Genomic DNA, 24,590 nt, shown 5'->3' on the forward strand with positions numbered 1-24,590 from the left:
GCTAGGACATCAGAGTCCCTGCCCATCTTCCCCCCTGAAGCTAGGACATCAGAGTCCCTGCCCATCTTCCCCCCTGAAGCTAGGACATCAGAGTCCCTGCCCATCTTCTTAAAGCTCCTGAAACCCTACCTCTTCAAACAGTATCTGAAATAATTCCCCTCCTCACCTCGACCCCCCCAAATAAAAATAATAATAATCCTGAACCAACACTGGCACTTGACCCCCCCCCCCCACCCTTCTAGCTCTGACTTTGCTGATAACTGCTTTGAGGAAAAATGTACTTACTATGACTGTGATATGTAGCTATCTTAAGACGAATGCACTAAGTCGCTCTGGAAAACAGCATCTGCTAAATGACTGAAATGTCAAAAGTTTGGGTTTAAGGTTAGGGCTAAAATTAGTCATACCTAGGTCTATAAATAGGACAGGTCATAGGGTTCAAGGTTAGGTCTAAGGTTAAACATACCTAGGTCCTGCTGAACACTTCTGGGAATCCCGATGACAGTCTTCCGTCTCCTCAGCTTCCTCCTCCTCTGAAGTACGGACTGAGAGTGGATCAGCGAGCAGTGCACACTAGCGTCTCTGTGGAACTGAACCCCTGCAGAACAGCGCAGACACAAGACGTGTGAGAAACCTTTGTATGTTAGTGACAGCAGCAAAGCCCTCTCCTCTCTTTCTCACACTGAAGCAAGCAGAGATCAACAGCTATAGTTATAGCTAGAATCTATAGTAGTTATAGCTAGAATCTATAGTAGTTATAGCTAGAATCTATAGTAGTTATAGCTAGAATCTATAGTAGTTATAGCTAGAATCTATAGTAGTTATAGCTAGAATCTATAGTAGTTATAGCTAGAATCTATAGTAGTTATAGCTAGAATCTATAGTAGTTATAGCTAGAATCTATAGTAGTTATAGCTTAACTAATATTTCCACAGTGAACAAGAGGGAAGGTCAGACAAGCAGAGGATACAAGCTGTATCTATCAACAGAAAAATATAGATTCACGTGTCTGCCACGTACAGATTCACGCTATTGCCACGTACAGATTAACGCTACTGCCATCTGTAGATTAACGCTACTGCCATCTGTAGATTAACGCTACTGCCATCTGTAGATTAACGCTACTGCCATCTGTAGATTAACGCTACTACGCTACTGCCATCTGTAGATTAACGCTACTGCCATCTGTAGATTAACGCTACTGCCATCTGTAGATTAACGCTACCGCCATCTGTAGATTAACGCTACCGCCATCTGTAGATTAACGCTACCGCCATCTGTAGATTAACGCTACTGCCATCTGTAGATTAACGCTACCGCCATCTGTAGATTAACGCTACTGCAATCTGAGTTGATCAGGCTGTTGATTGTGGTACTGGTTTGGAGCGAGTAGTCGTGCTGCACCTCGCTCCGCAGGTAATATTACATTTCATTACATTACAACGGTTTGATTTGTTTGATCTGAGCAATTTTTAGCTAGCTACATAGCCGTCTTTGTATCAAATAATTGTGTAGTTCAGAGTAATTATCGAGGTTAGCTAGCCAGCTATTTTCGTCCGCCGCGACGCCGTTCTCCAAACTTAGTCAACACACCTAGTCAACATCAAACCCACTGCTAGCTAGCCAACCTTTACTGACTAGCAGCACTGTAGAAACTAATACATTACAACGGAACGATTTGATTAGTGTAGTGTTAGCTAGCTACATAGTTGTCTTTGTCATAGTTTGATAATTGTGTAGTTTAGAGTAATTATCGAGGTTAGCTAGCCAGCTATTTTCGTCCTCCACGACGCCATTTTCCAAACCTAGCCAACTTTTACCGACGAGCAGCATTGTAGAAACTAAATACATTACAAAGGAACATCTTGATTAGTGTTATGTTAGCTAGCTACATAGTTGCCTTTGTTTCATGATAAAGGTGTAGTACTGAAACTATCGAGGTTACCTAGCCAGCTACACTTTCAAACTAAGTCAACAACGCAGCCACTGCTAGCTAGCCTACTTCACCAGCCAGCAGTACTGTATAATTTTAGTCATTTTAGTCAATAAGATTTTTGCAACGTAAGCTTAACTTTCTGAACATTCGAGACGTGTAGTCCACTTGTCATTCCAATCTCCTTTGCATTAGCGTAGCCTCTTCTGTAGCCTGTCAATTATGTGTCTGTCTATCCCTGTTCTCTCCCCTCTGCACAGGCCATACAAACGCTTCACACCGCGTGGCCGCTGCCACTCTAACCTGGTGGTCCCAGCGCGCACGACCCACGTGGAGTTCCAGGTCTCCGGCAGCCTCTGGAACTGCCGGTCTGTGGCCAACAAGGCAGAGTTCATCTCAGCCTATGCTACCCTCCAGTCCCTCGACTTCTTGGCGCTGATGGAAACATGGATTGCCACAGAAAACACTGCTACTCCTACTGCTCTCTCCTTGTCTGACCACGTGTTCTCGCATACCCCGAGAGCATCTGGTCAGCGGGGTGGCGGGACTGGAATCCTCATCTCTCCCAAGTGGACATTCTCTCTTTCTCCCCTGACCCATCTGTCTATCTCCTCCTTTGAATTCCATGCTGTCACAATCACTAGCCCATTCAAGCTTAACATCCTTATCATTTATCGCCCTCCAGGTTCCCTTGGAGAGTTCATCAATGAGCTTGACGCCTTGATAAGATCCTTCCCTGAGGATGGCTCACCTCTCACAGTTCTGGGTGACTTTAACCTCCCCACGTCTACCTTTGACTCATTCCTCTCTGCCTCCTTCTTTCCACTCCTCTCCTCTTTTGACCTCACCCTCTCACCTTCCCCCCTACTCACAAGGCAGGCAATACGCTTGACCTCATCTTTACTAGATGCTGTTCTTCCACTAATCTCATTGCAACTCCCCTCCAAGTCTCCGACCACTACCTTGTATCCTTTTCCCTCTCGCTCTCCTCCAACACTTCTCACTCTGCCCCTACTCAGATGGTATTGCGCCGTCGCAACCTTCGCTCTCTCTCTCCCGCTACTCTCTCCTCTTCCATCCTATCATCTCTTCCCTCTGCTCAAACCTTCTCCAACCTATCTCCTGATTCTGCATCCTCAACCCTCCTCTCCTCCCTCTCTGCATCCTTTGACTCTCTATGTCCCCTATCCTCCAGGCCGGCTCGGTCCTCCCCTCCTGCTCCGTGGCTCGACGACTCATTGCGAGCTCACAGAACAGAGCTCCGGGCAGCCGAGCGGAAATAGAGGAAAACTCGCCTCCCTGCGGACCTGGCATCCTTTCACTCCCTCCTCTCTACATTTTCCTCTTCTGTTTCTGCTGCTAAAGCCACTTTCTACCACTCTAAATTCCAAGCATCTGCCTCTAACCCTAGGAAGCTCTTTGCCACCTTCTCCTCCCTCCTGAATCCTCCCCCCCCTCCTCCCTCTCTGCGGATGACTTCGTCAACCATTTTGAAAAGAAGGTTGACGACATCCGCTCCTCGTTTGTTAAGTCAAACGACACCGCTGGTCCACTTTCTACCACTGGTCCTGCTCACATTGCCCTACCCTATGCTTTGACCTCTTTCTCCCCTCTCTCTCCAGATGAAATCTTGCGACTTGTGACGGCCGCCCAACAACCTGCCCGCTTTACCCTATCCCTTCCTCTCTCCTCCAGACCATTTCCGGAGACCTTCTCCCTTATCTCAACTCGTTCATCAACTCATCCTTGATCACTGGATACGTCTCTTCCGTCCTCAAGAGAGCGAGAGTTACACCCCTTCTCAAAAAACCTACACTCGATCCATCTGATGTCAACAACTACAGACCAGTTTCCCTTCTTTCTTTTCTCTCCAAAACTCTTGAGCGTGCCGTCCTTGGCCAGCTCTCTTGCTATCTCTCTCAGAATGACCTTCTTGATCCAAATCAGTCAGGTTTCAAGACTGGTCATTCAACTGAGACTGCTCTTCTCTGTGTCACGGAGGCTCTCCGCACTGCTAAAGCTAACTCTCTCTCCTCTGCTCTCATCCTTTTAGACCTATCTGCTGCCTTTGATACTGTGAACCATCAGATCCTCCTTTCCACCCTCTCCGAGTTGGGCATCTCCGGCGCGGCCCACGCTTGGATTGCGTCCTACCTGACAGGTCGCTCCTACCAGGTGGCGTCGCGAGAATCTGTCTCCGCACCACGTGCTCTCACCACTGGTGTCCCACAGGGCTCTGTTCTAGGCCCTCTCCTATTCTCACTATACACCAAGTCACTTGGCTCTGTCATATCCTCACATGGTCTCTCCTATCATTGCTATGCAGACGACACACAATTAATCTTCTTCTTTCCCCCTTCTGATAACCAGGTGGCGAATCGCATCTCTGCATGTCTGGCAGACATATCAGTGTGGATGACGGATCACCACCTCAAACTGTACCTCGGCAAGACGGAGCTGCTCTTCCTCCCGGGGAAGGACTGCCCGTTCCATGATCTCGCCATCACGGTTGACAACTCCCTTGTGTCCTCCTCCCAGAGTGCTAAGAACCTTGGCGTGACCCTGGACAACACCCTGTCGTTCTCCACTAACATCAAGGCGGTGACCCGATCCTGTAGGTTCATGCTCTACAACATTCGCAGAGTACGACCCTGCCTCACACAGGAAGCGGCGCAGGTCCTAATCCAGGCACTTGTCATCTCCTGTCTGGATTACTGCAACTCGCTGTTGGCTGGGCTCCCTGCCTGTGCCATTAAACCCCTACAACTCATCCAGAACGCCGCAGCCCGTCTGGTGTTCAACCTTCCCAAGTTCTCTCACGTCACCCCGCTCCTCCGCTCTCTCCACTGGCTTTCAGTTGAAGCTCGCATCCGCTACAAGACCATGGTGCTTGCCTACGGAGCTGTGAGGGGAACGGCACCTCCGTACCTTCAGGTTCTGATCAGTCCCTACACCCAAACGAGGGCACTGCGCTCATCCACCTCTGGCCTGCTGGCCCCCCTACCTCTGAGGAAGCACAGTTCCCGCTCAGCCCAGTCAAAAATGTTCGCTGCTGTGGCACCCCTATGGTGGAACAAGCTCCCTCACGACGCCAGGACAGCGGAGTCAATCACCACCTTCCGGAGACACCTGAAACCCCTCCTCTAAGGAATACCTAGGATAGGATAAAGTAATCCTTCTAACCCCCCCCCCCTAAAAGATTTAGATGCACTATTGTAAAGTGGTTGTTCCACTGGATATCATAAGGTGAACGCACCAATTTGTAAGTCGCTCTGGATAAGAGCGTCTGCTAAATGACTTAAATGTAAATGTAAATCTGTAGATTCACACTACCGCCATCTGTAGATTCACGCTACCGCCACCTGTAGATTAACGCTACCGCCACCTGTAGATTAACGCTACCGCCACCTGTAGATTCACGCTACCGCCACCTGTAGATTCACGCTACCGCCACCTGTAGATTCACGCTACCGCCATCTATAGATTAACCCCACTGCCATCTGTAGATTAACGCTACTGCCATCTGTAGATTAGCGCTACTACCATCTGTAGATTAACGCTACTGCCATCTGTAGATTAACGCTACTACCATCTGTAGATTAGCGCTACTGCCATCTGTAGATTAATGCTACTGCCATCTGTAGATTAACGCTACTACGCTACTGCCATCTGTAGATTAGCGCTACTGCCATCTGTAGATTAACGCTACTGCCATCTGTAGATTAACGCTACTGCCATCTGTAGATTAACGCTACCGCCATCTGTAGATTAATGCTACTGCCATCTGTAGATTAACGCTACTGCCATCTGTAGATTAACGCTACTGCCATCTGTAGATTAACGCTACTGCCATCTGTAGATTAACGCTACTGCCATGTATAGATTCACGCTACTGCCATCTGTAGATTAACGCTACTGCCATCTGTAGTTTAACGCTACTACGCCACTGCCATCTATAGATTAACGCTACTGCCATCTGTAGATTAACGCTACTGCCATCTGTAGATTAACGCTACTACGCTACTGCCATCTGTAGATTAACGCCACTGCCATCTGTAGATTAACGCCACTGCCATCTGTAGATTAACGCCACTGCCATCTGTAGATTCATGTTACTGTCATCTGTAGATTAACGCTACTGCCATCTGTAGATTCATGTTACTGCCACCTGTAGATTAACGCTACTGCCATCTGTAGATTAACGCTACTGCCATCTGTAGATTAACGCTACTGCCATCTGTAGATTAACGCTACTGCCATCTATAGATTAACGCTACTGCCATCTGTAGATTAACGCTACTGCCATCTGTAGATTAACGCTACTGCCATCTGTAGATTAACGCCACTGCCATCTGTAGATTCATGTTACTGTCATCTATAGATTAAGGCTACTGCCATCTACAGTGCCTTGCAAAAGTATTCATCCCCCTTGGCGTTGTAATTTAAATAGATTTTTATTTGGATTTCATGTAAAGGACATACACAAAATAGTCCAAATTGGTGAAGTGAAAAAAATATATATAAAAAAATATGTAAAACGGAAAAGTGGTGCGTGCATATGTATTCACCCTTTGCTATGAAGCCCCTAAAATAAAATCTGGTGCAACCAATTACCTTCAGAACTCACATAATTTGTTAAATAAATTCCACCTGTGTGTAATCTAAGTGTCATATGATCTCACTATATATATATATATATATATATATATACACACACATATATATACACACCTGTTCTGAAAGGCCCCAGAGTCTGCAACACCACTAAGCAAGGGGCACCACCAAGCAAGTGGCACCATGAAGACCAAGGAGCTCGCCAAACAGGTCAGGGACAAAGTTGTGGAGAAGTACAGATCAGGGTTGGGTTATAAAAAAAATATCAGAAACTTGGAACACAGAGCACCATTAAATCCATTATTAAAAAATGGAAAGAATATGGCACCACAACAAACCTGCCAAGAGAGGGCCACCCACCAAAACTCACGGACCAGGCAAGGAGGGCATTAATCAGAGAGGCAACAAAGAGACCAAAGATGACCCTGAAGGAGTTCCAAAGCTCCACAGCAGAGATTGGAGTATCTGTCCATAGGACCACTTTAAGCCGTACACTCCACAGAGCTGGGCTTTATGGAAGAGTGTCCAGAAAAAAGCCATTGCTTAAAAAAAATAATAAGCAAACACATTTGGTGTTCGCCAAAAGGCATGTGGGAGACTCCCCAAACATATCGAAGAAGGTACTCTGGTCAGATGAGACTAAAATGTAGCTTTTTGGCCATCAAGGAAAACTCTATGTCTGGCGCAAACCCAACACCTCTCATCACCCTGAGAACACCATCCCCAAAGTTTCACGCTCCTGCCATCTACAGATTCACGCTCCTGCCATCTACAGATTCACACTCCTGGCATCTACAGATTCACGCTCTTGCCATCTCCTGCCATCTACAGATTCACGCTCCTGGCATCTACAGATTCACGCTCCTGGCATCTACAGATTCACGCTCCTGGCATCTACAGATTCACGCTCCTGGCATCTCCAGCCATCTCCAGATTCACGCTCCTGCCATCTCCTGCCATCTATATTTTCAGGACCTCAGACTGGGGTGAAGGTTCACCTTCCAACAGGACAACGACCCTAAGCACACAGCCAAGACGACACAGGAGTGGCTTCGGGACAAGTCTCTGAATGTCCTTGAGTGGACCAGCCAGAGCCCAGACTTGAACCCGATCAAACACCTCTGGAGAAAATAGCTGTGCAGCAACGCTCCCCATCCAACCTGACAGAGCTTGAGAAGATCTGCTGAGAAGAACTGAAGAAACTCCCCAAATACAGGTGTGCCAAGCTTGTAGTGTCATACCCAAGAAGACTTGAGGCTGTAATCACTGCAAAAGGTGCTTCAACAAAGTACTGAGTGAAGGGTCTGAATACTTAGGTAATTTTTTACATTTGCAAAAATGTATAATACCTTGTTTCCGCTTTGTGATTATGGGGAATTGTGTGTAGATTGATGAAAAAAATCAAAAACAATTCAATCCATTTTAGAATAAGCCTGTAACGTAACAACATTGGGGAAAAGTCAAGTGGTCTGAATACTGTAGATATTCAACATAAGAATCACTACAAAACGTATTGTATGACCTCTTATACACTATATTAGTTCCAGCCTTTGGAACTTTGGTTTTCCTAGATATGGCTACTATATTGTGATCACTCCATCCAATGGATATGGATACTGCTTTAGAGCAGAGTTCTGCAGCATTAGTAAAGATGTGCTCAATACATGTGGATTATTTAATTCCTGTGCTGTTTTTAACTACCCTGGTAGATTGACTGATAACCTGAACCAGGTTGCAGGTACTGGTTACAGTTTGAAGCTTTTTCCTGAGTGGGGAGCTTGACGAAAGCCAGTCAATATTTAGGTCACCCAGAAAAAAGATTTGTTTTACTGCCATCTATAGCAAAGCTGCCATCCACATTTTACAGTATCATGCAGGTTTACAAACTGAGGACACAAACTGATGTAGAGAATTCCAGAACAGAATGCAGTAGTTCTGGAATAGAATGCAGTACCTAGTGATCCTATCTGTGATCCTAACTGATGGCAGCCTGACTATGCTGCTGCTCTCTGCGTATCTAGGTCTCTCTTTGTGTCTCTCCGTCTCTCTCCGTGTCCCCCCTTCTCTCCCCCCCATGTCTCCCAGTCTACCTCCGTGTTTCTCTCCGTGTCTCCCAGTCTACCTCCGTGTCTCTCCCCCCATGTCTCCCAGTCTACCTCCGTGTCTCTCTCCGTGTCTCCCAGTCTACCTCCGTGTCTCTCCCCCCATGTCTCCCAGTCTACCTCCGTGTCTCTCCCCCCATGTCTCCCAGTCTACCTCCGTGTCTCCCTCCGTGTCTCTCCCCCCATGTCTCCCAGTCTACCTCCGTGTCTCCCTCCGTGTCTCTCCCCCCATGTCTCCCAGTCTACCTCCGTGTCTCCCTCCGTGTCTCTCCCCCCATGTCTCCCAGTCTACCTCCGTGTCTCTCTCCGTGTCTCCCAGTCTCCCTCCGTGTCTCCCTCCGTGTCTCCCTCCGTGTCTCCCTCCGTGTCTCCCTCCGTGTCTCCCTCCGTGTCTACCTCCGTGTCTACCTCCGTGTCTCCCTCCGTGTCTACCTCCGTGTCTACCTCCGTGTCTACCTCCGTGTCTACCTCCGTGTCTCCCTCCGTGTCTCCCTCCGTGTCTCCCTCCGTGTCTCCCTCCGTGTCTACCGCCGTGTCTCCCGCCGTGTCTCCCGCCGTGTCTCCCGCCGTGTCTCCCGCCGTGTCTCCCGCCGTGTCTCTATTTGTGGCGTTTCTCTCTCTACTTCATGACTATCATGTGACTAGAGACGTCTTTCAGCTCCACATTATTACAGCTCTTTGCTCACAATGTTCAGTTTCTGTCTCAACACTCTGACTCAGCCCCTGTTGGCTCCAGATCTCTGAGACTCTATGCAACTCACAGTAAATAAATCTCAACAGGCTTTTTAACTATTCTAATGGGACTAATTGGCATTCATGAAGCAGTATCTTGCCTCTTCCCCTCACTGGCACAAACAGACCAGCTTTCAACCATAACTTAAACAGACCAACAGACAGCCAGGAGGCCCTGCCTGGTTCTAACATGACTTAAACAGACCAACAGACAGCCAGGAGGCCCTGCCTGGTTCTAACATGACTTAAACAGACCAACAGGAGGCCCTGCCTGGTTCTAACATGACTTAAACAGACCAACAGACAGCCAGGAGGCCTTGCCTGGTTCTAACATGACTTGCCCGTTGTAACATGATTCTCAGGGACATTGTGTCTAGCATTATGCTTCACTGTGCATGTATTTCATGCTTTGTTGCTCAGAAGCTGCATGGATACAATAATATTCACATGGAAAAGTCCACAGAGCCACTCCAAAAGGCTTTTGGAGCCATCATCGACTCAGTGGGTTTTGTCCAACTTGTCTCTGGATCTACTCACTGCCACAGTCATACTCTGGACCTAGTTTTGTCCCGCGAAATAAATATTGTGGATCATAATGTTTTTCCTCAATCATGGACTATCGGACCACCATCTTATTACGTTTGCAATCGCAACAAATAATCTGCTTAGACCACAACCAAGGATCATCAAAAGCCGTGTTATAAATTCTCAGACAACCCAGAGATTTCTAGATGCCCTTCCAGACTCCCTCCACCTACCCACGGATGTCAGAGTACAAAAATCGGTTAACCACCTAACTGAGGAACTAAATGTAACCTTTCGTAATACCCTAGACGCAGTCACACCCCTAAAAACATTTGTCACAAGAAACTAGCTCCCTGGTGTACAGAAAATACCTGAGCCCTGAAGCAAGCTTCCAGAAAATACCTGAGCCCTGAAGCAAGCTTCCAGAAAATACCTGAGCCCTGAAGCAAGCTTCCAGAAAATACCTGAGCCCTGAAGCAAGCTTCCAGAAAATACCTGAGCCCTGAAGCTTCCAGAATATTGGAACGGAAATGGCGCTCCACCAAACTGGAAGTCTTCCGATGAGCTTGGAATGACAGTACCATGCAATATAGAAGAGCCCTCACTGCTGCTCGATCATCCTATTTTTCCAACTTAATTACATTTACATTTTAGTCATTTAGCAGACGCTCTTATCCAGAGCGACTTACAGTAGTGAATGCATACATTTCATTTCATTTTTTTTTTTTCTGTGCTGGCCCCCCGTGGGAATCGAACCCACAACCCTGGCGTTGCAAACACCATGCTCTACCAACTGAGCTACAGGGAATAAGAACAATTCAAATTTATTTTGGATATTGTAGCAAAGCTAACTAAAAAGCAGCAGTCCCCAAGAGAGGATGGCTTTCACTTCAGCAGTGATAAATTCATGAACTTCTTTGACGAAAAGATAATTAGAAAGCAAATTACGGACTCCTCTTTAAATCTGCATATTTCTCCAAAGCTCAGTTGTCCTGAGTCTGCACAACACTGCCAGGACCTAGGATCAAGGGAGACACCCAAGTTTTTTAATCCTGTCTCTCTTGACACATTGATGAAAATAGTCATGGCCTCTAAACCGTCAAGCTGCATACTGGCTCCTATTCCAACTAAACTACTGAAAGAGCTGCTTCCAGTGCTTGGCCCTCATGTGTTGAACATAATAAATGGCTCCCTATCCACTGGATGTGTACCAAACTCACTAAAAAAGTGGCGATAACAAAGCCTCTCTTGAAAAAGCCAAACCTTGACCCAGAAAATATAAACTAATCGGCCTATATGGAATCTTCCATTCCTCTCAACATTTTTTTGAAAAAGCTGTTACTCAGAAACTCACTGCCTTCCTGAAGACAATGTATACGAAACGCTTCAGTCTGGTTTTAGACCCCATCATAACACAGACTGCACTCGTGAAGGTGGTAAATTACCTTTTAATGGCGTCAGACCAAGGCTCTGCATCTGTCCTCTTGCTCCTAGACTTAAATGCTGCTTTTGACACCATCAATCACCACATTCTTTTGGAGAGATTGGAAACCCAAATTGGTCTACACGGAAAAGTTCTGGCCTGGTTTAGATCTTATCTGTCGGAAAGATATCAGTTTGTCTCTGTGAATGGTTTGTCCTCTGACAAATCGACTAAGTTTTGGTGTTCCTCAAGGTTCCGTTTTAGGACCAATATTGTTTTAACTATATGTTTTACCTCTTGGTGACGTCATTCGCAAACATCATTTTAACTTTCATGTGGATGACACATAGCTGTACATTTCAGTGAAACATGGTGAAGCCCCAAAATTGCCCTCCCTGGAAGCCTGTGTTTCAGACATAAGGAAGTGGATGGCAGCAAATGTTCTAGGTCCCAAGAAATGATGGGTTCTTCTGTTGGATCTGACAATTAATATTGATGGTCGAACAGTCTTCTCAAATAAAACTGAAGGACCTCGGCGTAACTCTGGACCCCGTTCTCTCTTTTGAAGAACATATCAAGACTGTTTCAAGGACAGCTTTTTTCCATCTACGTAACATTGCAAAAAATCAGAAACTTTCTGTCCAAAAATTATGCAAAAGTTAATCCATGCTTTTGTCACTTCTATATTAGAATACTGCAATGCTCTACTTTTTGGCTACCCGGATAATTAAAGCACTAAAACTTCAGCTAGCGCTAAACACGGCTGCTAGAACCCAAAAATGTATCATATTACTCCAGTGCTAGCCTCTCTACACTGGCTTCCTGTTAAGGCAGGGGCTGATTTCAAGGATTTGCTGCTAACCTTAAAGCACTACATGGGCTTGCTCCTTCCTATCTTTCCGATTTGGTCCTGCCGTACATACCTACACGTACGCTACGGTCACAAGACGCAGGCCTCCTTATTGTCCCTAGAATTTCTAAGCAAACAGCTGGAGGCAGAGCTTTCTCCTATAGAGACCCATTTTTATGGAATGGTCTGCCTATCCATGTGAGAGACGCAGACTCTGTCTCAACCTTTAAGTCTTTACTGAAGACTCATCTCTTCAGTAGTCCTATGATTAAGTGTAGTCTGGCCCAGGAGTGTGAAGGTGAACGGAAAGGCTCTGGAGCAACGAACCGCCCTTGCTGTCTCTGCCTGGCCGGTTCGCCTCTCTCCACCGGGATTCTCTGCCTCTAACCATATTATGGGGGATGAGTCACTGGTTTACTGGTGCTCTCCCATGCCATCCCTAGGAGGGGTGCGTCACTTGAGTGGGTTGAGTCCCCCTCGGGTTCGTGCCGTGGGGGAGATCTTCGTGGGCCATACTCAGCCTTGTCTCAAGGTAGTAAGTTGGTGGTTTGAAGATAACCCTCTAGTGGTGTGGGGGCTGTGCTTTGGCAAAGTGGGTGGTGTTATATACTGCCTGTTTGGCCCTGTCAGGGGGTATCGTCTGATGGGGCCACAGTGTCTCCCGACCCCTCCGGTCTCAGCCTCAATTATTTATGCTGCAATAGTTTGTGTCGGGGATAGGGTCAGTCTGGAGTAATTCTCCTGTCTTATCCGGTGTCCTGTGTGAATTTAAATATGCTCCCTCGAATTCTCTTTCTCTCCCTCCTGGAGGACCTGAGCCCTGGGACCTAGCCTCAGGACTACCTGGCCTGATGACTCCTTGCTGTCCCCAGTCCACCTGGTCGTGCTGCTGCTCCAGTTTCAACTGTTCTGCCTGTGGCTATGGAACCCTGACCTGTTCACCGGACGTGCTACCTTGTCCTGGACCTGCTGTTTTCGACTTGCTCGCTATACCACACCTGCTGTCTCTAACTCTGAATGCTCGGCTATGAAAAGCCAACTCCCGAGGTGCTGACTTGTTGCACTCTCTACAACCACTGTGATTATTATTATTTGACCCTGCTGGTCATCTATGAACGTTTGAACATCTTGGCCATGTTCTGTTATAATCTCCACCCGGCAACAGCCAGAAGAGGACTGGCCACCCCTCATAGCCTGGTTCCTCTGTTTCTTCCTAGGTTCCTTCCTTTCTAGGGAGTTTTTCCTAGCCACTGTGCTTCTACATGTGCATTGCTTGCTGTTTGGGGTTTTAGGCTGGGTTTCTGTATAACACTTTGTGGCATCGGCTGATATAAAAAGGGCTTTATAAATAACAGACAGTATAACCAGGGGTAGTGATGCTATAATACAGTATGGTGACAGGTGGAGACAGTATAACCAGGGGTAGTGATGCTATAATACAGTATGGTGACAGGTGGAGACAGTATAACCAGGGGTAGTGATGCTATAATACAGTATGGTGACAGGTGGAGACAGTATAACCAGGGGTAGTGATACTATAATACAGTATGGTGACAGGTGGAGACAGTATAACCAGGGGTAGTGATACTATAATACAGTATGGTGACAGGTGGAGACAGTATAACCAGGGGTAGTGATACTATAATACAGTATGGTGACAGGTAGAGACAGTATAACCAGGGGTAGTGATGCTATAATACAGTATGGTGACAGGTGGAGACAGTATAACCAGGGGTAGTGATACTATAATACAGTATGGTGACAGGTGGAGACAGTATAACCAGGGGTAGTGATACTATAATACAGTATGGTGACAGGTAGAGACAGTATAACCAGGGGTAGTGATGCTATAATACAGTATGGTGACAGGTGGAGACAGTATAACCAGGGGTAGTGATACTATAATACAGTATGGTGACAGGTGGAGATAGTATAACCAGGGGTAGTGATGCTATAATACAGTATGGTGACAGGTGGAGACAGTATAACCAGGGGTAGTGATACTATAATACAGTATGGTGACAGGTGGAGATAGTATAACCAGGGGTAGTGATGCTATAATACAGTATGGTGACAGGTGGAGACAGTATAACCAGGGGTAGTGATGCTATAATACAGTATTGTGACAGGTGGAGACAGTATAACCAGGGGTAGTGATACTATAATACAGTATGGTGACAGGTGGCGACAGTATAACCAGGGGTAGTGATGCTATAATACAGTATGGTGACAGGTAGAGACAGTATAACCAGGGGTAGTGATACTATAATACAGTATGGTGACAGGTGGAGACAGTATAACCAGGGGTAGTGATGCTATAATACAGTATGGTGACAGGTGGAGACAGTATAACCAGGGGTAGTGATGCTATAATACAGTATGGTGACAGGTGGAGACAGTATAACCAGGGGTAGTGATGCTATAATACAGTATGGTGACAGGTGGAGACAGTATAACCAGGGGTAGTGATACTATAATACAGTATGGTGACAGGTGGAGACAGTATAACCAGGGGTAGTGATGCTATAATACAGTATGGTGACAGGTAAAGACAGTATAACCAGGGGTAGTGATGCTATAATACAGTATGGTGACAGGTGGAGACAGTATAACCAGGGGTAGTGATACTATAATACAGTATGGTGACAGGTGGAGACAGTATAACCAGGGGTAGTGATGCTATAATACAGTATGGTGACAGGTGGAGACAGTATAACCAGGGGTAGTGATGCTATAATACAGTATGGTGACAGGTAGAGACAGTATAACCAGGGGTAGTGATGCTATAATACAGTATGGTGACAGGTGGAGACAGTATAACCAGGGGTAGTGATGCTATAATACAGTATGGTGACAGGTGGAGACAGTATAACCAGGGGTAGTGATGCTATAATACAGTATGGTGACAGGTAGAGACAGTATAACCAGGGGTAGTGATGCTATAATACAGTATGGTGACAGGTGGAGACAGTATAACCAGGGGTAGTGATGCTATAATACAGTATGGTGACAGGTGGAGACAGTATAACCAGGGGTAGTGATGCTATAATACAGTATGGTGACAGGTAGAGACAGTATGACCAGGGGTAGTGATACTATAATACAGTATGGTGACAGGTGGAGACAGTATAACCAGGGGTAGTGATACTATAATACAGTATGGTGACAGGTGGAGACAGTATAACCAGGGGTAGTGATGCTATAATACAGTATGGTGACAGGTGGAGACAGTATAACCAGGGGTAGTGATGCTATAATACAGTATGGTGACAGGTGGAGACAGTATAACCAGGGGTAGTGATGCTATAATACAGTATGGTGACAGGTAGAAACAGTATAACCAGGGGTAGTGATGCTATAATACAGTATGGTGACAGGTGGAGACAGTATAACCAGGGGTAGTGATGCTATAATACAGTATGGTGACAGGTGGAGACAGTATAACCAGGGGTAGTGATACTATAATACAGTATGGTGACAGGTGGAGACAGTATAACCAGGGGTAGTGATACTATAATACAGTATGGTGACAGGTGGAGACAGTATAACCAGGGGTAGTGATGCTATAATACAGTATGGTGACAGGTGGAGACAGTATAACCAGGGGTAGTGATGCTATAATACAGTATGGTGACAGGTAGAGACAGTATAACCAGGGGTAGTGATACTATAATACAGTATGGTGACAGGTGGAGACAGTATAACCAGGGGTAGTGATGCTATAATACAGTATGGTGACAGGTGGAGACAGTATAACCAGGGGTAGTGATGCTATAATACAGTATGGTGACAGGTGGAGACAGTATAACCAGGGGTAGTGATGCTATAATACAGTATGGTGACAGGTGGAGACAGTATAACCAGGGGTAGTGATGCTATAATACAGTATGGTGACAGGTGGAGACAGTATAACCAGGGGTAGTGATGCTATAATACAGTATGGTGACAGGTGGAGACAGTATAACCAGGGGTAGTGATGCTATAATACAGTATGGTGACAGGTGGAGACAGTATAACCAGGGGTAGTGATACTATAATACAGTATGGTGACAGGTGGAGACAGTATAACCAGGGGTAGTGATACTATAATACAGTATGGTGACAGGTGGAGACAGTATAACCAGGGGTAGTGATACTATAATACAGTATGGTGACAGGTAGAGACAGTATGACCAGGGGTAGTGATACTATAATACAGTATGGTGACAGGTGGAGACAGTATAACCAGGGGTAGTGATACTATAATACAGTATGGTGACAGGTAGAGACAGTATGACCAGGGGTAGTGATGCTATAATACAGTATGGTGACAGTGTAATCAGGGGTGAAAGTAGAATTAATTTCCTCCCAATACAGGACCTCCTATATGCGAGCACATGCACCAAATCGTTTTATGGGCATAATCACATAATTCCATATAGAATCCCTTTTAATTCAACAGGATCTCTGTGGGTCTTGTCGTAAAGAAAGGATTTTCTTTTATTGTGGCATAAATATAACCGGTCATAATGTTTCGTCTGATTGTGAAACAATCACATCAAAGGGCTTCTTTACTAGGCTACTCGAGCACTTTCATCAACTCGCAACATTTTTCAGCCTCCAAACAGTGGAGGCAAAATGTCAGTATTCTCATCGAACCACATGGCATTGTGGAGCGTAGGCTGTCCACCTGTTGTCATATCCATTTGCTAATTCTTCATGACTCTGACATGCAGTTTAAATAAAAAGCGGTGTACATAGCCTATAGATTTCTTTACATTTTGTTTTAATTATCGTGATAGGCTCATGTTTTACTGGTACGGCGTACCCCCACTATTTATTTTGCCGGGACTCCGAACCAGACCGTAACGCCTTATTTCCAAGATGGCGTAGCAGTGCAGACGTGGTTTGTCATCCTCTTGTTTACTTTTTGTATTTATCATCTTTTTTTGAATACATTTCAATATATTTTCAATCTCTTTTCCATTTTTAAATTAAATATACCTTCCGGAAACGCCGCTATTTTTTAGACCCTATAGCCAGAACCTCCATCAGAAGCTAACCAGCTAATTAGCTACTAGCTATTTAGTCATTGTTAGCCACTGCTAGCAGCCTTAACCATCTGCACAGACACCAGACGTTTTTTTTCAGCCTGGATAATACTTGCCAGTATCGGACTGTTTTCTCCACTACAACGCCGGTTTCCTGCCGTAAGCCCTGGACCATTACTCCTGATCATCACAGCTAGCTAGCTGCTACCGAGTGACCCAGCCCCGAAGCTAGCCCTGAGCCAGGCCCACCTCCCAGCCTACTCTGTGATCACTCGGCTACTCAGCCGATGCCTCCCAGATTCTACCCCAACACGGCTAGAATCCACTTCTCCACCGGATCCTTTCCGTAAGCTGTGGACCTTTGCATTGGATCATCGCTGCTAGCTAAATGCTACCGAGTGGCTATAGTGGCTAACACCCCCGCCCCAAAGCTAGCACCAGTTAGCCGCGAGCCAGGCGCATCTCCAGGCTAGCAAACGAAATTACTACAACTACAATATTTCCTGAACATCACGCGCCAATGTAAAATGGGGTTTTTGGATATAAATATGAACTTTATCGAACAAAATATACATGTATTGTGTAACATTGAGTCCTAGGAGTGTCATCTGATGAAGATCGTCAAAGGTTAGTGCTTAATTTTAGCTGTATTTCTGGTTTTTGTGACCCCTCTCCTGCTTGGAAAATGGCTGTGTGGTTTTTCTTGTGTTGGCACTGTCCTAACATAATCTAACTTTATGCTTTCGCCGTAAAGCGTTTTTGAAATCGGACAATGTGGTTGGATTAAGGAGAGGTGTATCTTTAAAATGGTGTAAAATAGTTGTATGTTTGAGAAATTTGAATTATGACATTTTGTTGTTTTGAATTTGCCGCCCTGATATTTCACTGGCTGTTGAATAGTGTGAACCGTGGGTGGGACGGTAGCGTCCCACGTAGCCCTGAGAAGTTAACTAACCTCCAAACGAGCTTCAATGCAATACAACACTCCTTCCATGGCCTCCAACTGCTCTTAAACGCTAGTAAAACCAAATCCATGCTTTTCAACCGATTGCTGCCCGCACCCGCCCGCCCGACTAGCATCACTACTCTGGACGGTTCTGACTTGAATATGTGGACAACTACAAATACCTAGGTGTCTGGTTAGACTGTAAACTCTCCTTCCGGACTCATATGAAGCATCTCCAATCCAAAAATAAATCTAGAATCGTCTTCCTACTTCGCAACACAGCCTCCTTCACTCATGCTGCCAAACATACCCTCGTAAAACTGACGATCCTACCGATACTCGACTTCGGCGATATCATATACAAAATAGCTTCCAACACTCTACTCAGCAAATTGGATGCAGTCTATCATAGTGCCATCTGTTTTGTCACTAAAGCCCCTTATACTACCCACCACTGCGACCTGTATGCTCTAGTCGGCTGGCCCTCGCTACATATTCGTCGCCAGACCCACTGGCTCCAGGTCATCTATAAGTCTACGCTAAGTAAAGCTCCGCCTTATCTCAGCTCACTGGTCACGATAACAACATCCACCCGTAGTACACGCTTCAGCAGGTATATTTCCAAAGCCAACACCTCCTTTGGCCGCCTTTCCTTCCAGTTCTCTGCTGCCAATGACTGGAATGAATTGCAAAAATCCCTGAAGCTGGAGACTTATATTTCCCTCACTAACTCTAAGCATCAGCTACCTTAGCAGCTAACCAATCGCTGCAGCTGTACACAGCCCATCTGTAAATAGCCCATCCAATCTACCTACCTCATCCTTCCCTGTAGCTCAGTTGGTAGAGCATGGTGTTTGCAACACCAGGGTTGTGGGTTCGATTCCCACGGGGGACCAGCACAGAAAAAAATGTAGGAAATGTATGCATTCACTACTGTAAGTCGCTCTGGATAAGAGCGTCTGCTAAATGACTAAAATGTAAATGTAATCCCCATATTGTTTTTATTTACTTCTCTGCTCTTTTGCACACCATCATCTGCTCATCTATCACTCCAGTGTTAATTTGCTAAATTGTAATTACTTCGCTACTATGGCCTATTTATTGCCTTACCTCCTCACGCCATTTGCACACACTGTATATAGACTTTTTTTCTTCTATTGTGTTATTGACTGTACACTTGTTTATGCCATGTGTAACTCGGTGTTGTTTGTGTCGAACTGCTTTGCTTTATCTTGGCCAGGTCGCAGTTGTAAATGAGAACTTGTTCTCAACTAGCCTACCTGGTTAAATAAAGGTGACGGACAGAATGATGAGGGCTGGTGTTGCTGTGGTACATGCAGCAACAGAGGAGACCTCTGAAACAATACACACTGGTTAAGTGGGCCCTGGTCAAAAGTCGTGCACTATATAGGCAATAGAGTGCCATGTTGGATGCATTCACAGGCTTCAGAAGCTGCATGGTATTTACCAGTGATGTTAATTGGGATGACACAGGATGGGATGACTTGTGAGTCGCTCTTCATCCTCTCCTGAGGTGTGGGCAGTGGGAGAACTCTGGACCAGTTAGTCTGCTTGTCCAGCGTGGAGGGAACGTTAGGGACAGGGTGCCAAGGTCCTTGGCCGAGACGGTCAGAGGGAGGAGCCTGAAACAGACGGACAGTAACTGGTGGTGAGGGTGAGGGGTTGGGTTATGGTTAAGGTCAGGTTAATGTAGCTGGGTTACAGCAGAGTTACATGCAGATGGTTAGGGTTATTGTCATTGATCCATAATCGTGATTTAATAAAAACATTATCACAGTTAGAAGTATCCTATAACATGCACAAAGACAACATTTTAACTATCTATAAAAAAAAAAAATGTTAACTTCATGCAGGGCCAAAACCTGAGACATAACTATAACACACAAACACATTCATTGAGCACAACACATTTAGGTCTGGCATTGGAAGACAGTTCTTCCACAGTCAGAGGACCATGAGACAGAACACTACAGGACAAGTATCAATAGGATAGAAGAGATAAAGAGATGGATGTACTGTATGTAACTGATATACAGCACCAGTCAAAAGTTTGGACACCTACTCATTCAAGGGTTTTTATTTTTACTATTTTCTACATTGTAAAATAGTGAAGAAGTCAAAACTATGAAATAACACATATGGAATCACGTAGTAACCAAAAAGTGTTATATAAATCAAAATATACTGCTCAAAAAAATAAAGGGAACACTAAAATAACACATCCTAGATCTGAATGAATGAAATAATATTATTAAATAGTTTTTTCTTTACATAGTTGAATGTGCTGACAACAAAATCACACAAAAATAATCAATGGAAATCCAATTTATCAACCCATGGAGGTCTGGATTTGGAGTCACACTCAAAATTAAAGTGGAAAACCACACTACAGGCTGATCCAACTTTGATGTAATGTCCTTAAAACAAGTCAAAATGAGGCTCAGTAGTGTGTGTGGCCTCCACGTGCCTGTATGACCTCCCAACAACGCCTGGGCATGCTCCTGATGAGGTGGCGGTTGGTCTCCTAAGGGATCTCCTCCCAGACCTGGACTAAAGCATCCGCCAACTCCTGGACAGTCTGTGGTGCAACGTGGCGTTGGTGGATGGAGCGAGACATGATGTCCCAGATGTGGTCAATTGGATTCAGGTCTGGGGAACGGGCGGGCCAGTCCATAGCATCAATGCCTTCCTCTTGCAGGAACTGCTGACACACTCCAGCCACATGAGGTCTAGCATTGTCTTGCATTAGGAGGAACCCAGGGCCAACCGCACCAGCATATGGTCTCACAAGGGGTCTGAGGATCTCATCTCGGTACCTAATGGCAGTCAGGCTACCTCTGGCGAGCACAGAGGGCTGTGCGGCCCCCCAAAGAAATGCCACCCCACACCATGACTAACCCACCGCCAAACCGGTCATGCTGGAGGATGTTGCAGGCAGCAGAACGTTCTCCACGGCGTCTCCAGACTCTGTCACGTCTGTCACATGTGCTCAGTGTGAACCTGCTTTCATCTGTAAAGAGCACAGGGCGCCAGTGGCGAATTTACCAATCTTGGTGTTCTCTGGCAAATGCCAAACATCCTGCACGGTGTTGGGCTGTAAGCACAACCCCCACCTGTGGACGTCGGGCCCTCATACCACCCTCATGGAGTCGGTTTCTGACCGTTTGAGCAGACACATGCATATTTGTGGCCTGCTGGAGGTCATTTTGCAGGGCTCTGGCAGTGCTCCTCCTGCTCCTCCTTGCACAAAGGTGGAGGTAGCGGTCCTGCTGCTGGGTTGTTGCCCTCCTACGGCCTCCTCCACGTCTCCTGATGTACTGGCCTGTCTCCTGGTAGCGCCTCCATGCTCTGGACACTACGCTGACAGACACAGCAAACCTTCTTGCCACAGCTGGCATTGATGTGCCATCCTGGATGAGCTGCACTACCTGAGCCACTTGTGTGGGTTGTAGACTCCGTCTCATGCTACCACTAGAGTGAAAGCACCGCCAGCATTCAAAAGTGACCATAACATCAGCCAGGAAGCATAGGAACTGAACCGTTGTCTATTCCATTTGCACAACAGCATGTGAAATTTATTGTCAATCAGTGTTGCTTCCTAGGTGGACAGTTTGATTTCACAGAAGTGTGATTGACTTGGAGTTACATTGTGTTGTTTAAGTATTCCCTTTATTTTTTTGAGCAGTGTATATTTTATATTCTTCAAAGTAGCCACCCTTTGCCTTGATGACAGCTTTGCACACTCTTGGCATTCTCTCAACCAGCTTCATGAGGTAGTCACCTGAATGCATTTCAATTAACAGGTGTGCTTTGTTAAGTGTATTTGTGGAATTTATTTCCCTCTTAATGCATTCAGTTGTGTTGTGACAAGGTAGGGGTGGTATACAGAGATAGACCTATTTGGTAAAAGACCAAGTTAATATTATGGCAAGAACAGCTCAAATAAGCAAAGAGAAATGACAGTCCATCATCACTTTAAGACATGAAGGTCAGTCAATCTGGAAAATGTAAAAGAACTTTGAACATTTCTTCAAGTGCAGTCGCAAAAACCATCAACCTCTAGGATGAAACTGGCTCTCATAACGACCGCCACAGGAAAGGAAGACCCAGAGTTACCTCTGCTGTAGAGGATAAGTTCATTAGAGTTACCAGCCTCAGAAATTGCAGCCCAAATAAATGCTTCACAGAGTTCAAGTAACAGACACATCTCAACAACTGTTCAGAGGAGACGGCATGAAATCAGGCCTTCGTGGTCAAATTGCTGCAAAGAAACCACTACTAAAGGACACCAATAAGAAGACTTGCCTTGGGACATTAGACCGGTGGAAATCTGTCTGATGAGTCCAAATTTGAGATTTATGGTTCCAACCGCCATGTCTTTGTGAGAAGCAGAGTAGCTGAACGGATGATCTCCGTATGTGTGGTTCCCACCGTGAAGCATGGAGGAGGTGGCGTGATGGTGCTTTGCTGTGATTTATTTAGAATCCAAGGCACAATTAACCAGCATTGCTACCACAGCATTCTGCAGCGACACGCCATCCCATCTGGTTTGCGCTTAGTGGGACTATCAATTGTTTTTCAACAGGACAATGACCCCAACACACCTCCAGGCTGTGTAAGGGCTATTTGACCAAGAAGGAGAGTGATGGCGTGCTGCATCAGATGACCTGGTCTCCCCAATCACCTGATCTTAACCCAATTGAGATGGTTTGGGATGAGTTGGACCGCAGAGTGAAGGAAAAGCAGCCAACAAGTGCTTAGCATATGTGGGAACTCCTTCAAGATTGTTGGAAAAGCATTCCAGGTGAAGCTGGTTGAGAAAATGCCAAGATTATGCAAAACTGTCATCAAGGCAAATGGTGATTACTTTGTAGATTCTTCAATCTAAAATATATTTTGATTTGTTTAACCATTTTTTGGTTACTATGTGTTAATTCATAGTTTTGTATTCTACAATGTAGAAACAGTAAAAATAAAGAAAAACCCTTGAATAAATAGGTGTCCAAACTTTTGATTGGTACTGTATATACAGTGCACTCGGAATGTATTCAGACCCCTTGACATTTTCCACTTTTTGTTACGTTACAGCATTATTCTAAAATGTATCAAATATTTTATTCTCAACAATCCACACACAATACCCCATAATGACAATGAAAAAAATGACTGCACTGTTGGAGCATTTTGCTACACCCACGATAACATCTGCTAAATATGTGTATGCGACAAATACAATTTGATTTTGATTTGAAGTACAAATACAGTACCATGGTATAAGAGAGAGGAGACATGAATGAGAAGTGCTGAGGGTAGGTGGGTCACCAGAGGAATCCCAGACATACCTGTTTATATGTGATCATGTATTAGTCTAACAGAGTTAAGAACGTGCTGTAAGGTCACGCCACAGCTAGCTTGAAATGATGCGGATGGAGACATCCAATTGGTACCTATAACATACTACCCTACTCCCTTCGACGTGCCACGCTACTCCCTACTCCGTCCCGCTACTCCGCTCCCCAACGACGTTCCGCTCCGCTCCCCAACGACGTCCCGCTCCGCTCCGCTCCGCTCCCCAACGACGTCCCGCTCCGCTCCCCAACGACGTCCCGCTCCGCTCCGCTCCCCAACGACGTCCCGCTCCGCTCCCCTCCGCAACGACGTCCCGCTCCGCTCCCCTCCGCAACGACGTCCCGCTCCGCTCCGCTCCCCAAACGACGTCCCGCTCCGCTCCGCTCCCCAACGACGTCCCGCTCCGCTCCGCTCCCCAACGACGTCCCGCTCCGCTCCGCTCCCCAACGACGTCCCGCTCCGCTCCGCTCCCCAACGACGTCCCGCTCCGCTCCGCTCCCCAACGACGTCCCGCTCCGCTCCGCTCCCCAACGACGTCCCGCTCCGCTCCGCTCCCCAACGACGTCCCGCTCCCCTCCGCTCCCCAACGACGTCCCGCTCTCCCTCCGCTCCCCAACGACGTCCCGCTCTCCTCCGCTCCCCAACGACGTCCCGCTCTACTCCGCTCCCCAACGACGTCCCGCTCTACTCCGCTCCCCAACGACGTCCCGCTCTACTTCGCTCCCCAACGACGTCCCGCTCTACTCCGCTCCCCAACGACGTCCCGCTCTACTCCGCTCCCCAACGACGTCCCGCTCTACTCCGCTCCCCAACGACGTCCCGCGCTACTCCGCTCCCCAACGACGTCCCGCGCTACTCCGCTCCCCAACGACGTCCCGCGCTACTCCGCTCCCCGTAACATACCGCTCCCCGTAACATACCGCTCCCCGTACCATACCGACCCGCTCCCCGTAACAAGCTGCCGCTCCGCTCCCCGTATCAAGCTGCTGCTCCGCTCCCCGTAACAAGCCGTACCCGCTCCCCGTACCATACCGCTCCCCGTACCATACCGCCCCGCTCCCCGTA

At 46.5% G+C, this 24,590-nt stretch overlaps 1 protein-coding gene across 2 annotated transcripts in view; it reads right to left on the reverse strand.

Moving 5' to 3' along the window:
• Positions 1-24,590, reverse strand: part of nhsa (Nance-Horan syndrome a (congenital cataracts and dental anomalies)) — a 111,325-nt gene that overhangs the window by 21,261 nt on the left and 65,474 nt on the right. For both annotated transcript variants that reach the window (XM_029695317.1, XM_029695316.1), the window contains 2 exons: positions 19,624-19,798; positions 467-598 (listed from right to left, as the gene is read on the reverse strand). In XM_029695317.1, coding sequence (XP_029551177.1) covers positions 467-598; positions 19,624-19,798 — 307 coding nt within the window. The remainder of the gene's footprint in view (positions 1-466; positions 599-19,623; positions 19,799-24,590) is intronic.

This window comes from Salmo trutta, chromosome 17 (assembly GCF_901001165.1).
Source record: "Salmo trutta chromosome 17, fSalTru1.1, whole genome shotgun sequence".
Classification (NCBI taxonomy): Eukaryota; Metazoa; Chordata; class Actinopteri; order Salmoniformes; family Salmonidae; genus Salmo; species Salmo trutta.